Source organism: Rhinopithecus bieti, unplaced genomic scaffold (genome assembly GCF_001698545.2).
Source record: "Rhinopithecus bieti isolate Rb0 unplaced genomic scaffold, ASM169854v2 scaffold_7681, whole genome shotgun sequence".
Classification (NCBI taxonomy): domain Eukaryota; kingdom Metazoa; phylum Chordata; class Mammalia; order Primates; family Cercopithecidae; genus Rhinopithecus; species Rhinopithecus bieti.
In genome coordinates, this window is record NW_016806571.1 from 3,605,333 (window position 1) to 3,621,050 (window position 15,718).

Sequence of the window (15,718 nt, forward strand, 5' to 3'; positions counted from 1 at the left end):
GGCTGGAGTGCAGTGGCCGGATCTCAGCTCACTGCAAGCTCCGCCTCCCGGGTTTACGCCATTCTCCTGCCTCAGCCTCCCGAGTAGCTGGGACTACAGGCGCCCGCCACCTCGCCCGGCTAGTTTTTGTATTTTTAGTAGAGACGGGGTTTCACCGTGTTAGCCAGGATGGTCTCGATCTCCTGACCTCGTGATCCGCCCGTCTCGGCCTCCCAAAGTGCTGGGATTACAGGCTTGAGCCACCGCGCCCGGCCCCCCATAAATTCTTTAACAAATAAGAAGAGAAAGTTGTTGCCAGGCGCCGTGGCTCATGCCTGTAATCCCAATACTTTGGGAGGCTGAGGTGGGCAGAACACCTGAGGCCAGGAGTTCAAGACCAGCCTGGCCAAAATGGCAAAACCCAGTCTCTACTAAAAATACAAAACTTAGCTGGGTGTGGTGGCGGGTGCCTGTAGTCCCAGCCAGTCGGGAGGCTGAGGCAGGAGAATCGCTTGAACCAGGAGGCAGAGGTTGCAGTGAGCAGAGATCGTGCTACTGCACTCCAGCCTGGGCAACAGAGGGAGACTGTGTCTCAGAAAGAAAGAAAAGAAAAAGTTGTTTCTTACAAGTTAATGCCAATGAATATGTGTAGAGGAAATAATGGAATTTAAAAGCCACCATTTGGCAATCATCATAGCAGTAATTAATTCACGCAAGAAACATCAATGAATGTTAAAACCAGTGGGTGGAATTCAGAGGATGAGTGGGGATATTTACATAGTTTCATAGTATCTCCTCACAAAATGCTTATTAATTAAAAGAGACAAATAGTAACTGTATAATAGGGAATCCTGGCAGACACCATCTTAATCAAGTGTTGAAAAGTTAACATCGCCAGTAATGGTTCAAGGCGATGTCATCACGTACGCCTGACGGGATACCGACGGGATACCATGAAAAGACCACAGCATTCGTCCTGCGCACCACCTGAATCTAATCATGGGGAGACCGTAGACAAAACTGAACTGAAGGATTGTCTACAGGTTAACTAGCCTGTAATACTAAAGACTGTTAAGAGCATTAAGGTCATGACTAGATTGCGGAACTTTATATAGAAGACTAAAGAGATATGACTATTAAGTGCAACCTATGATCCTGGGTTGGATCCTTTTGCTATAAAGGTCATTCTTGGGATAGTTGGCAAAACTTGAATGAGGTCTCTAGATGAAGAGTATACGCAAGTTCTTAGTGCAGTGTGATTCCTGCAACTGTTCTGTGAGTTTTATTTATTTATTTATTTATTTATGAGACGGAGTCTCACTCTGTCGCCCAGGCTGGAGTACAGTGGCACGATCTCGGCTCACTGCAACCTCTGCCTCCCGGGTTCAAGCAATTCTCCTGCCTCAGTCTCCCGAGTAGCTGGGATTACAGGCATGTGCCACCACGCCCAGCTAATTTTTGCATTCTTTTTTTTTTTTTTTGAGAAGGAATTTTCCCCTGTCACCCAGGCTGGGGGGCAGGGGCCGGATCTCAGCTCACTGCAAGTTCTGCCTCCCGGATTCACACCATTCTCCTGCCTCAGCCTCCCGAGTAGCTGGGACTACAGGCGTCTGCCACCTCGCCCGGCTAGTTTTTTGTATTTTTTAGTAGAGATGGGGTTTCACCATGTTAGCCAGGATGGTCTCGATCTCCTGACCTTGTGATCCGCCCATCTCAGCCTCCCAAAGTGCTGGGATTACAGGCTTGAGCCACTGCGCCTGGCTTTAATTTTTGTATTCTTAGTAGAGACGGGGTTTCACCATATTGGCCAGGCTGGTCTTGAATTCTTGACCTTGTCACCCACCTCAGCCTTCCAAAGTTCTGGGATTACAGACATGAGCCACTGCACCCAGCCCTGTTCTGTGAGTTTTAAATTATTTTAAAAATAAAATAAACACTCTGCTGGACGCAGTGGCTCACACCTGGAATCACTTTGGGAGGCCAAGGAGGATGGAATGCTTGAGGTCGGGAGTTTGAGACAAGCCTGGCCAATATGGTAAAACCCGGTCTCTACTAAAAATACAAAAATTAGCCGGGCGTGGTGGCAGGAGCCTGTTATCTCAGCTACTCCGGAAGCTGAGGCAGGAGAATCGCTTGAACTTGGGAGGTGGAAATTGCAGTGAGCTGAGATTGCGCCATTGCACTCCAGCCTGGGCAATAGAGCAAGACTTCATCTCAAAAAAAATTAACAATAAAGTAAAATAAAATAAACACACAACAAAAACCATAAACAGTGTGTCTGACTCATCAGTCCTCATGCCTTCCAGGCCCATCTTGCCTGCTAACCATTTGTATGACTTTCCAGAATCACTTTCCTTTTCTTGGCCTACTTTTTCTTATTGCAAAATAAAAGCTTTGGATATTAACAAATAATCACTCTAGGCTGGTATGGTGGCTCATGCCTGTCATCCCAGCATTTTGGGAGGCTGAAATGGGGAGATTGCTTGAGGCCAGGAGTTTGAGACCAGCCTGGGCAATATAGCAAGACCCCATCTCTACAAAAAATACAAAAATTAATTGGTCATGGTGGCATGCACCTCAGTCCCAGCTACTTGGGAGGCTGAGGTAGGAGGATCACTTGAGCCCAGGAGTTGGAGGTTATAGCTGTGATCGCTCCACTGCACTCCAGCCTGGGTGACGGAGGGAGACCTTGTCTCAAAAATTAATAACAATAATAATCATCATCATCACTTTGGTTTCCTAGCCCAAAGAGGGAAGCACCTTGCCCCTCCCCCCACCCTGTTGTGAAGAAGGGAAAAGCGGCTGAGCACTGGGGTGCCTTAGAGCGGCTTTGTGCCCTCTTTGTGCTCTACTACCCGGGAGCTCAATCCTTGAGTCACACAAACAGCTGGCCCCAGTGCTGGGCCTGTGGAAGAGCAGGCCCACTGTGAGGATGGCTCAGAATAACAAAGGGCTGGGACTGAGATTCTCACATGTGAGTGAGTGTTCACAGAAATCACCTGCAGGGGCCAGGCGGTGGCTCATGCCTCTAATCCCAGCACTTTGGGAGGCCGAGGCAGACAGTTCACCTGGAGGTCAGGAGTTCAAGACCAGCCTGGCTAACATTGTGAAACCCTGTCTCTACTAAAAAAATACAAAAATTAGCCAGGCACAGTGGCGCATGCCTGTAATCCCAGCTACTCGGGAGGCTGAGGTAGGAGAATCCCTTGAACCCAGGAAGTGGAGGTTGCAGTGAGTCAAGATCTTGCCACTGCACTCCAGCCTGTGCAACAAGCGCGAAACTCTATCTCAAAAAAAAAAAAAGAAAGAAAGAAAAAAGAAATCACCGGTCGGGTGTGGTGGCTCATGCCTGTAATCCCAGCACCTTGGGAGGCCGAGGTGGGCAGATCATGAAGTCAGGAGTTTGAGACCAGCCTGGCCAATATGGTGAAACCCCATCTCTACTAAAAATACAAAAATTAGCCAGGCACGGTGACGTGAGCCTGTAGTCCCAGCTACTCGGGAGGCTGAGGCAGGAAAATTGCTTGAACCCAGGAGGTAGAGGTTGGAGTGAGCCAAGATCACACCACTGCACTCCAGCCTGGGTGACAGAGCGAGACTATGTCGAAAGAAAGAAAGAAAGAGAGAGAGAGAGAGAGAGAGAGAGAGAGAGAGAGAGAGAGAGAGAGAAAGAAAGAAAGAAACAAACAAAAGAAAGAGAAAGAAAGAAAGAAAGAAAGAAAGAAAGAAAGAAAGAAAGAAAGAAAGAAAGAAAGAAAGAAAGAAAGAAAGAAATCACGTGGAGGTGCTCATTTAAGTTTAAGGTTGCAGTGAGCTATGATTGCACTACTGCATTCTAGCCAGGGTGACAAAGCAAGACTCTGTCACAAAAGAAAAAAAAAAGCACTTATCATTATCCAACATGTAATATGTTTTCTTGATTAAAGTCTTTCTCCCAACCCTAGAATGTAGGCACCATGAGGACAGGGACTTCTTTCTTTTTTCTTTTTTTTTTTGAGACACTCTCACTCTGTCACCCAGGCTAGAATGCAGCGATCTTGGCTCACTGCAACCTCTGCCTCCTGGATTCCAGAGATTCTCCTGCCTCAACCCTCTGAAGCAGCTGGGATTACAGGTGTACACCACCATGCCCAGCTAATCTTTTTGGTATTTTTAGTAGGGATGACGTTTCGTCATGTTGGCTAAGCTGGTCTTGAACTCCTAGCCTCAAGTGATCCACCTGCCTAAGCCTCCCAAAGTGCTGGGATTACAGGCATGAGTCACCACACCCAGCCAGGGATTGTCTTTTCTGTTCATTGCTGTATTCCCAGCACTTAGAACATTACTTGGAACATATAGGTAACAAGTGCTCAATAAATACTTGTCGAATGAATGAATGAATGCGCTTGCAAGAGGTGCGTTTGAGTTCCAGGCAGGAAGAAGAAAGCAGAAGAGGAGAAAAGGATGATGTCTATATCAGGAAAGCAAAAACTTTTCCAGAAATCCCTAGCAGATTTCTACTTACATCTTCTTAGCCAAAACCATGTCACATGGCAACCCATTGCTATAAGAGAGTCTGGGAATATGAGTATTTTTACCTGGGCACACTGCCCTCCTTGAACAAAATTATCTTTTAAGGAAGGAGGAAGGGAAGAATGGATATTGGAACGGCAACCTGTAGTGTCTACCAATGGGTTTATCCTGGACCTGATCAAGCAGAATCTGAAGATGGTAATTTCTTTTTTTTGAGACGGAGTTTTACCCTCATCGCCCAGGCTGTAGTGCAGTGGCGCAATCTAGGCTCAAAGCAACCTCCACCTCCTGGATTCAAGCTATTCTCCTGCTTGTAGCTGGGATTACAGGCACCCACCACCACATCCATCTAATTTTTGTATTTTTAATAGAGACCGGGGTTTCACCATGTAGTCCAGGCTGGTCTCGAACTCCTGACCTCAGGTGATCCGCCTGCCTTGGCCTCCCAAAGTGCTGGGATTACAAGTGTGAGCTACTGTGCCCAGCCAAGGATAGTAGTTTTCATCCAGGTAACTTTTGGACCACATCGTAAGAAAAATGGCCAGGGTAGACCGGGTGTGGTGGCTCACGCCTGTAATCCCAGCACTTTGAGAGGACAAGGCAGGCGGATCACCTGAGGTCAGGAGTTCTGGATCAGCCTGGCCAAGATGGTAAAACTCTGTCTCTACTAAAAAAAATACAAAAATTAGCTGGGCATGGTGGTGGGCGCCTATGATCCTAGCTACTCGGGAGGCTGAGGCAGGAGAATTGCTTGAACCTGGGAGGTAGAGGTTGCAGTGAGCCGAGATTGCTCCACTGCCCTCCAGCCTGGGCGACAGAGCGAGACTCTTGTCTCAAAAAAAAAAAGAAAAAAAAAAAGAAAAAAAAGAAAAAAAAAGAAAAGAAAAATGGCCGGGGTAATAAAATGAGCCCAGACTGAAATTTTCTTTTTTTTTTCTCTCTCTCTTTTTTGAGATGGTGTCTTGTTATGTTGCCCAGGCTGATCTTGAATTCCCGGGCTCAAGCAATCCTCCTGCCTTTAGCCTCCTGAGTAGCTGGGATTTCAGGCGTGTGCCATCATGCCCGGCTCCAGATTAAAATGTTCTAAAGTCATCCTCCTGGGTGATGGACACACTGGCAAAGAACATCTGTTGTGCTGGCTGCCCAGAGCCCATTCGACTCCACTCCCTACTCCCATCATCTTTTTTGAGAAATACTTTTATTTCCACCTCATCCCTCCCCCATCTGCATCGTTACAGCCTTGGGACTCTTGGAGGTTTTGTTTGCACATCATATTCCCACCCACCTGACCCAAACTGCTAAATCGGAGTCCCATTCACATGAATTTGGCATTGGGACCGAGATGCTAAGTCTCTCCGGATCATGTACACAGAGAGCTGCTAGCAGATGTATTTCCTCCATCACGAGCTGGAGCAGCTGAGGACAGAGTGCGAAGCCCACACAGAAGGAGGTGTGGTGAAACAGAGAGGGTCTTTGCGGTGTTTCAGTCCCTGGTACTAGGTCATTCCTGAGACCTGGGTCTGTCCTTGCCCTTGCGTGCGACAGCATGCTTCTGGGTCAGGCCAGCTTCAGTGATTCTTTAGTGGTGGCCAAGAATTCTAATTCACACTCACCCCATCCATCCTAAGCCAAGGGGACAGAGGGTAGTGTTTTCTACACCCCAGCTCTAGGTTCTGAGAACAAAAAGAAGCAACTCTGTGGAGAGCAGGTGTCCAGGTTTGGAGGAAGAAGTGAAACATGGCAGTTTCCTTATCAACGAACTATCAACAAAAGACCAAGAGGCCTGGGTCAAGGGAGAGTTTCTACCCCTGGCTGTTTCTGTGGGGCTCAAGAAAACCACCTGTTGTACAGGTGATCCCACTCCTAACGGAGGAGTGAGTGGTGTTTTTTTTTTTTTTGAGACAGAGTCTCACTCTGTCACTGAGGCTGGAGTGCAGTGGCACCATGTCAGCTCACTGCAACCTCCATCTCCTGGGTTCAAGCAATTCTCCTGCCTCAGCCTCCCGAGTAGCTGGGATTACAGGTGCCCACCACCACACCCTGGTAGTTTTTAAAATATTTTTAGGCCGGGCGCGTTGGCTCACGCCTATAATCCCAGCACTTTGGGAAGCCGAGGCGGGCGGATCACAAGGTTAGGAGATCGAGACCCTCCTGGCTAACATAGTGAAACCCCGTCTCTACTAAAAATGCAAAAATTAGCTAGGCATGGTGGCCTGTGGCCTGTAATCCTGTAATCCCAGCTACTCGGGAGGCTGAGGCAGGAGAGTCACTTGAACCTGGGAGGTGGAGGTTGCAGTGAGCCGAGACTGTGCCACTGCACTCCAGCCTGGGTGACAGAGCGAGATTCTGTCTCCAAAGAAAAAAAAAAACTAAAAAAAAAAAAATTTTTAGTAGACATTGGGTTTCACCATTTTGGCCAGTCTGGTCTTGAACTCCTGACCTCAGATGATCCACCTGCCTCGGCCTCCCAAAGTGCTGGGATTACAGACGTGAGCCACTGCACCCGGCCTGAATGAGTGGTTTTACAATAGGACCTTTAGGCAAGGGTCTGCAGATCTGGTCTAATGCCCAACCTTGCCCATTGAGATAAATCACTCTGTCCTCTGTCCCTGGCTGTCACCACTTGCGAACCATGTATAGTGCCTGTCAGTTTTCCTGAGGCACACATGGGTTAGAGAACTTAGTGTGGCAAAGAGGGCAAAACATGAGTTCTAGAGTCTGCAAGTCCAGCTTCATCACATACTGGGTCTTTAGCCAGTTAGTTAATTTCGCTTACTTCCATCTCTCAATCAGTCACCATAACCCTCTCACTAGGAGAATGAAATGCGTGTGAGTGTGTGTCTGTGTGTGTGTAAAGCACCTTACACAATACCTAGCAAATGCCCCCTAAGTAGCAGAGCCACTCCAGCCCTGGAACCCTGTTAGAGATCAGGGGAAGAGCCTGGCAGAGACAGGACGTCCTTCCAAGAAAACTGTCAGAATAGTTGGTTTACTGCCTGATTTTTGCAGCAAACTTCAGTGCTCCCCTAGGAGTCAGGGTTCAAAGCTTTTTTTGTCCGTTTTTTAGCAGTAACTAATTTTCATTTCCTGTAAGACCTCCACACTACAGAGAGCTAGTGGCTAGAACCCAGCAGGAGGGAAAAGAGGTCCTGAGAAGAGTGGATAAGGGAAGCTAGTCTTTCTTTTTCTTTTTTTTCTTTTTTTTTTTGAGACGGAGTCTTGCTCTGTCGCCCAGGCTGGAGTGCAGTGGCCGGATCTCAGCTCACTGCAAGCTCCGCCTCCCGGGTTTACGCCATTCTCCTGCCTCAGCCTCCCGAGTAGCTGGGACTACAGGTGCCTGCCACCACACCTGGCTGATTTTTGTATTTTCAGTAGAGACAGAGTTTCACCATGTTGTCCAGGCTGGTCTCGAACTCCTGACCTCAGGGATCCACCTGCCAAAAGTGCTGGGATTACAGGTGTGAGCCACCGCACCCGGCCTAGTCTTTCAAGTTATTGTAATTCAGCACCCACCAGGGGCCAGGCACATCTATGTGGTTTACATGCATTCTTTCCTCCTTTAACCCCTTTGGTGGATCAATGAGGGCACAGGGAGTATGACATTGACAGCTAATCTGGACACCACTGAGGCAGTTCTGAAATCAGCTAGTTGCTCAGAATTAACTGGTTGGGGACGACCAGCCTAGAACACAAACAGCTGCTGCCACAGCCCTGGCACAGACTTCCGACTAGTGCCTGGGATCTGCTCCTCAGTCCTATTGGGCAAACAGATCTCCGTTTATTAAGCAACCAGTTCTTTTCCAAAGTGCTGATAACTGCAGCTGGAATCCATATGCTCTTTTCTTCTTTTTTTTCCCCTTTTTTTTTTTTTTTGAGATGGAGTCTTGCTCTGTCACCCAGGCTGGAGTGCAGTGGCACAGTCTCGCCTCACTTCAACCTCTGCCTCTAGGGTTCAAGTGATTCTCCTGCCTCAGCCTCCAGAGTAGCTGGGATTACAGGTGCATGCCACCACACCAGGCTAATTTTTGTATTTTTAGTAGAGATGGGGTTTCACCATGTTGGCCAGGGTGGTCTCAAACTCCTGACCTCGGGTGATCTGCCCGCCTGGGCCTCCCAAAGTGCTGGGATTACAGGTGTGAGCCACTGCGTCTGGCTGATATACTCTTGAGTCCCTACTGGAAAAACAAAGAAGAGAGAGAAAGGAGAAAATGAAAAAGGAAGGGAGTAAAAGAAGGAAGAAACAAAGGGAAGAGAAGGCAGGCAGTCAACTCCGTGACGATACTCATTCCTTTATTGTCAACTGTGTTGATTGGAACAGGGCTGGGGCCTGCAAGCTGCTGGCAGCACCCAGCTGCAGGTACATTTCAGCTCAACAGAGAGGCCTCCATCCTAAGCCAAGGGGACCGAGGGGAATGTTTTATATATATATTTATATATTACATATGTCCCGTATAGTCATATGTATAGAGTGACAAGAATGGGCCACTGCATTGTTAACTGTTGTCCTAAATAAAGACCATAGCAACACACATGAGAATTTGGTCCTAATCAAGGCCCTTACTTTGTCAATCAAATATTTGATACACCAAAAGGAAAAGGAGAGAAAGAGAGACAGAGAGACTGAGATCCAGCCACCCCTGGTGGCCCTGTTCCCAGCAGATCTTACGCTGAGTGTAGTGTCCCCTGTGGAGGTAAACACGCACACAAACACGCACACACACACATGTACACAAAACCGCAGGCAGGAGCTCCTCCTCCGACCATACCTTGGGCCCAGCCCTCGGACTGGGGGTGCTGATTTGGGTATATTGTGCTATAAGACTGTGAGCAAGGAGTGACAAGACAATGCAAAGGCGATGTGTCCAAGTGATGAATGGGGTGATACGTGCTGCTTCGTCCACAAACAAGAAAGAGGTCAGTGGGAGAGGCTGCTCAACGCAGCCCTGGAGGTCCCCCTGTACTCAGGCCACCTGGTGGATTTCTACACACAACTCCTGTCCCAGCCACAGTCGAACCTCTGATCTGAATCCTGAGTCTCAAATAATCTCTTGGGCTCTGATGAAAATTGTGATTTCCTGGAAGGACAGGAGCAAATGGCAACTGGGTGGCTCAACCCTCTAGTCCGGTAATGAAGCAGAAACGACAGTGTCACTGAGTTAAATCGGACCCAAGCTTGATCCTCAGAGCAGAACTTGAACGATGTAAGAAGGGTTCATTTCCTGAAGGAAAGAGAATAACCCCTGCCACCACCTCCCACAGCCCCCATTTCAGGCAGACTTGTCAGTCTCACGGCTTCACCCCAACGACAGCACTCTTCATATTCTAGGAGCTGGAGACTCGCACTATTAGGGCACTTTGAAATCCTAACTCACTTGCTTTTGTTATTACCTCTTTACCCCTCCACCAAAATAAACACTTAAAAAGCCAGTCAGTGAACATTAACCATTTTTTTTTGTACAAATTTACTTATCACTTGAGATACCTGGAGACATATTGGGCCATCACAAAGGAAGGTAAGGAGTATCCCCCAGGAACCAGTTTGCGTAACTAGTGAATAAAGGATCTATTTTCAACAAAATAATACCTTAAAAATGCAATTCAGAAACAGGGGTAATAGGCAAAGCTGGAAAAGATTGTGCCTGGGCTTCTGTTTCCTGTGACAGATGAAGGGAAAAAGCAGTAGATGTTAATATCTTCGTTTAGACAGGGGTAGAATGACGTTGACTCTTCCCTCTGTGAATGGGGTCTAGGCAGCTGCAGGGAGAAATGATCAAAGCAGACAGGAGCAGCCTCTCGAAAATAGGGAGTTGCCTTGAGGGCCTGTCGATCAAAATGACTCCTCAGAGGGGACAGAAACAAAGGGATTTGGTGGAGGGACTTCCGTTGATGACTGTTCAAGCTGTCTCAATTGCTGTTCCATTTCCTGCAGGTTCCAAGGTGATGGTCACTGGCTGGTCCACAGTTCCCATCCAAGGTGGGCAGAAAGCAGAGTCTGGGCAGCTGTGAGTTCTTGTCGAAGCTGAAGAGCATGAGCTATGTTGGCGAGGTTATTAATGTCCTTGAAAAGGAGCCCAAGAGGCTGTATGAGGTTGTCTGAGGCTCAGAAAGTGGAGAGTAGGGCTGTGTCCACAGGGAGCAGAGGCCCAACACCGTCAGGATGTCTCTTGTCCTCAGGGAACACCAAGCAGTTTCCTAGTCCCAGAAAGTGCTCAGGGGCTGCTGGCCATCAGTGTGGGAGAAGATGGAGGTTATAGAGTGCGGTGGGTAGAAAAGGGACTGTCTTCTCAGGCACTGGCTACCTTCCCTTCTGGAGGCAGCTGACAGGGGAACAAGCCTGAGGTCTGACTGGGGGAGCTCTCAAGTCAGAAGAAAAGGAGGCTATGCAGTGACCATGGTACGTCCAGACGGCTCAGGCGAGGGCATCTCCCCAACATGAACTGAGCTCCAGGAATAAATAACATGAATTAAATAAAGGAGGCGAAGAAGAGCAGACAGAGGCACTGTCTGCCAGATTCTCACCCCTGCACACACGCACACGCACATGCACGCACACGCACACGCACCAAGCGGCAGATGAGATGAGCCAGCGTGGCTGCCCCATCCCAGGAGTCTATTGGATGGGCAGCCTGATGTGATGGTTGTCACTCATGGTCCGCCACTGCTGCTGGGTGCAGAGAAGCAGAGGCCAGGGAGGCATGTGTGGTGGAAGGTGGAGGCCTCTGAGGACTCTGGCACCTGCAGGGGAGATGAGGCAGGCGAAAGGGGAGGTTAGGGAAATGCTGGAAACAGGAAAGTAAGTCCTCTTCTTTGCCCCATCCTGCTGCTGCAGGAACCCCTCCAACATCCCCAGTCACCCCTTGCCCTTCCTGCCCTTTGGGCACCAGCAAAACCCTCTTTAGCATCACCCAGCCCCTGCAGTTCCCCTGCCTCCTGGGCCCAGTGTTGCCTTGGACCATGGAGGTACTGACCAGGATCTGGACTTTCGGACTTTAGATGTGGAAGGTCTCTCCAGAAAGCTGTCCAACCGCATGAGCCTCTCCATGTGTAGCGCACGAGGGTCTTGTTCTTGGTCGTGAGAGAATTCCATCTCAAAGACAGCTGGAGGGGACACGTCCAACTCCAGAAACATTATATTTTCAGCCTGTAGTGGGAGTATCATGCCAGAATTGAGCAGTGCCTGGTCACTGTGCCTTCTAGGGACACAGCCAGTCTTGGGTGTAGCAGGGCTGATGAGGTGGTTAGGGGAAGCAGAGGCTGTGAGCATCCCCTCCTGTAGGCTCTTTTTTTTTTTCTTCTGAGATGGAGTGTCGCCCAGGCTGGAGTGCAGTGGTGCAATCTCGGCTCAATGCAACCTCCCCCTCCCAGGTTCAAGCAATTCTCCTGCCTCAGCCTCCCAAGTAGCTGGGACTACAAGGTGCCCATCACCATGCCCAGCTAATTTTTGTATTTTTAGTGCAGACGGGGATTCACCATGTTGGCCAGGCTGGTCTCGAACTCCTAACCTCAGGTGATCCACCCGCCTCAGCCTCCCACAGTGCTGAGATTACAGGTGTGAGCCACCTCGCCCGGCCTCCCTCCCATAAGCTCTTTCTCCCCTCTCCACTTCTTACCCTGTACCTGGGGTGGGACCCCATTGCCATGGCAACCCGAGCATACTGGCTGATAGGCCTCTTGTAGCCCACTGCAGATGTTGGCCGCTTCTTCATCTGGCTGTTATTGCTGTAGGGAAGAGGCTATATTAGAAAGGATTTCTGTGGAACACAAACAGCAAATGACATCATGAGGATCTAAATATCATTCAGGTAACCAGAAGTTCCTGTAGACTGCAAGTTCTGGAATTTTCTTCTCCTTGCTCTAACACAGCTTGACAACTGAAGCTAGTGCAGTTGTCCCCTTCATCCGTGGTTTCGCTTTCCACAGTTTCAGTTACTGTGGTCTGAAAATAGGCAAGTACAGTACAATCAGATGTTTCGAGAGAGAGACACCACACCTGCATCACTTTTATTAGAATATATTGTGTTTTTGTTGTTGAGATGGAGTCTTGCTCTGTCACCCAGGCTGGAGTGCAGTGGCACAATCTCAGCTCACTGAAGCCTCCACCTCCCAGGTTCAAGCGATTCTCATGCATCAGCCTCCCGAGTAGCAGGGATTACAGGTGTGCACCACCACACCTGGCTAATTTTATTTTTTCTTTTTTTGAGACGGAGTTTCACTCTTATTGCCTAGGCTGGAGTGCAATGGCGTGATCTCGGCTCACCGCAACCACCGCCTCCTGGGTTCAAGTGATTCTCTGTCTCAGCCTCCTGAGTAGCTCAGATTATAGGCAGGTGCCACCACGCCTGGCTAATTTTTTGTACTTTTAGTAGAGACGGGGTTTCTCCATGTTGGTCAGGCTGATCTTGAACTCCCTACCTCAGGTGATCCACCCACCTTGGCCTCCCAAAGTGCTGGTATTACAGGCATGAGCCACCGCGCCTGGCCTAACACCTGGCTAATTTTTGTATTTTTAGTAGAGACGGGGTTTTATTTTACCACGTTGGCCACGCTGGTCTCGAACTCCTGACCTCAAGTGATCTGCCTGCCTTGGCCTCCCAAAAATCTGGGATTTATAGGCATGAGCCATTGCACCCGGTCTTATTAGAGGATATTGTTATAATTGTTTTGTCTTACACATCTCATATACCCCATAAACATATACACCTACTACGTACCCACAACAATTTTTAAAAATTAATAAAATTTAAAATAAACCTCATAGCATATATAGGGTTTGGTACTATCTGCAGTTTCAAGCATCCACTAGAGGTCTTAAAACGTATCCCCTGCCAGGTGCAGTGGCTCATGCCTGTAGTCCCAGCACTTTGAAAGGCCAAGACAGGTGGATCACCTGAGGTCAGGAGTTGGACACCAGCCTGACCAATATCAAGACACCCTGTCTCTACTAAAAAGGTACATATTTACCAAAAGAGGTACATATTAATATTTCTTCACTCCTGTTGCTTTAAATTGTTTCTGCAGTAGAAAGGACTGATTGAAGGCTGAAATGAAATTCAGTCTCACTTTAACTTGTAGCTTTATATACTTTTTTTTTCAAAGTCTTGCTCTGTCACCCAGGCTGGAATGCAGTGGTGCAATCTCGGTTCACTGCAACCTCTGCCTCCTGAGTTCAAGGGAATCTTGTGCCTCAGCCTCCTGAGCAGCTGAGATTACAGGCACACACCACCATGCCTGGCTAATTTTTTTTTTTTTTTTTTTGGAGACAGAGTCTCGCTCTGTCACCCAGGCTGGAGTGCCATGGTGCAATCTTGCCTCACTGCAACCTCCGCCTCCTGGGTTCAAGCAATTCTCCTGTCTCAGCCTCCCGAGTAGCTGGAATTACAGGCAGCTGCCACTGCACCCAACTAATTTTTTTTCTATTTTTAGTAGAAACGGGGTTTCACCATGTTGGCCAGGATGGTCTCGATCTCCTAACCTTGTGATCTGTCCGCCTTGGCCTCTCAAAGTGCTGGGATTACAGGCATGAGCCACCGCACCTGGCCTAATTTTTGTATTTTTAGTAGAGGACAGGGTTTCACCGTGTTGGCTGATCTCAAACTCCTGACCTCAAGTGATCTCCCTGCCTTCGCCTGCCAAAGTACTGGGATTATAGAGGTGAATCACTGCACTTGGCCGTTTTGTTTTTTGAGTCTCAGTCTCACTGTCCCCCCACCTTTCTTTTTTTTTTTTTTTTTTTGGAAACGGAGTCTCACTCTGTCGCCAGGCTGGAGTGCTGTGGCACAATCTTGGCTCACTGCAGCCTCCGACCCCCTGGTTCAAGCGATTCTCCTGCCTCAGCCTCTCAAGTAGCTGGTATTACAGGCACATGCCACCACATCCAACTAGTTTTTGTATTTTTAGTAGAGATGGGGTTTCACCATGTTGGCCAGGATGGTCTTGATCTCCTGACCTCGTGATCCACCCGCCTCAGCCTCCCAAAGTGCTGGGATTACAAACATAGGCCACCATGCCTGGCCGGTAATTTTTAATTTTTAGTAGAGATGGGGAGGTTTCGCCATCTTGGCCAGGCTGGTCTCAAACTCCTGACCTCAGGTAATCCTCCTGCCTTAGCCTCCCAAAGTGCTGGGCTTATAGGCATGAGCCACTCTACCTGACCTATTTTTCTTCATAGGAGTTAGCATAATAAAAAGGTTAAAAACTCAGGCTTGAAATGAAAAGGAACAAAGTTAGAATGCTCACATTTCTCAGTTTCAAAATTATTACAAAGCGCCAGGTGCAGTGGCTCATGCCTGTAATCCCAGCACTTTGGGAGGTCAAGGTGGGTGGATCACCTGAGGTCAGAGTTTGAGACTAGCCTGGCCAACATGGTGAAACCCCGTATCTACTAAAAATACAAAAATTAGTTGGGCGTGGTGGCACGCGCCTGTAGTCCCAGCTACCTGGGAGGCTGAGGCAGGAGAATCGCTTGAACCTGGGAGGCGGAGGTTGCAGTGAGCTGAGATCCGGCCACTGCACTCCAGCCTGGGCGACAGAGTGAAACTCTGTCTCAAAAAAAACACACACACACAAAAGCAAAACAAAACAAAAAACTTATTACAAAGCTATGGTAACCAAGATATTAGAGAACTTGCATAAGACAAACATATAGATTAATGAAACAGAACTGAAACTCTAGGGCCAGGCGCGATGGCTCACGCCTGTAATCCCAGCACTTTGGGAGCCTGAGGTGAGTGGATTGCCTGAGCTCAGGAGTTTGAGACCAGCCTGGGCAACACGGTGAAACCCCGTCTCTACTAAAATACAAAAAATCAGCCAGGTGTGGTAGCGTGTACCTGTAATTCCAGCTACTTGGGAGGCTCAGACAGGAGAATTGCTTGAACCCAGGAGGCAGAGGTTGCAGTAGGCGGAGATCGCGCCATTGCACTCTAGCCTGGGTGACAGAGCAAGACTCCGCGAGACTCTGTCTCAAAAAAAAAAAAGGGCAAAGGATCTCAATAGATACTTCTCATAAGATATACAAATGGTTGATAAGCACATGAAAATATGTTCAACATTAATAGTCATATAGGGAAATCTAAATCAAACCACAACGGGGACCGGGTGTGGTGGCTCACGCCTGTAATCCCAGCACTTTGGGAGGCTGAGGCATGTGGATCCCTTGAGCCCAGAAATTTGAGTCCAGCCTGGGCAACATAGCAACATCCTGTCTCTACAAAAAATAGGAAAAAAA

At 48.4% G+C, this 15,718-nt stretch overlaps 1 protein-coding gene across 1 annotated transcript in view; it reads right to left on the bottom strand.

Annotated features, from left to right (window-relative positions):
• Positions 1–8,760: 8,760 nt before the first annotated feature.
• Positions 8,761–15,718, bottom strand: part of KIF3C (kinesin family member 3C) — a 56,295-nt gene continuing 49,337 nt past the window's right edge. Inside the window, exons 6-8 of the mRNA XM_017876862.1 lie at positions 12,102–12,210; positions 11,460–11,632; positions 8,761–11,226 (exon numbers count right to left, since the gene is read on the bottom strand). Coding sequence (XP_017732351.1) covers positions 11,133–11,226; positions 11,460–11,632; positions 12,102–12,210 — 376 coding nt within the window. The 3' untranslated portion in view covers positions 8,761–11,132. The remainder of the gene's footprint in view (positions 11,227–11,459; positions 11,633–12,101; positions 12,211–15,718) is intronic.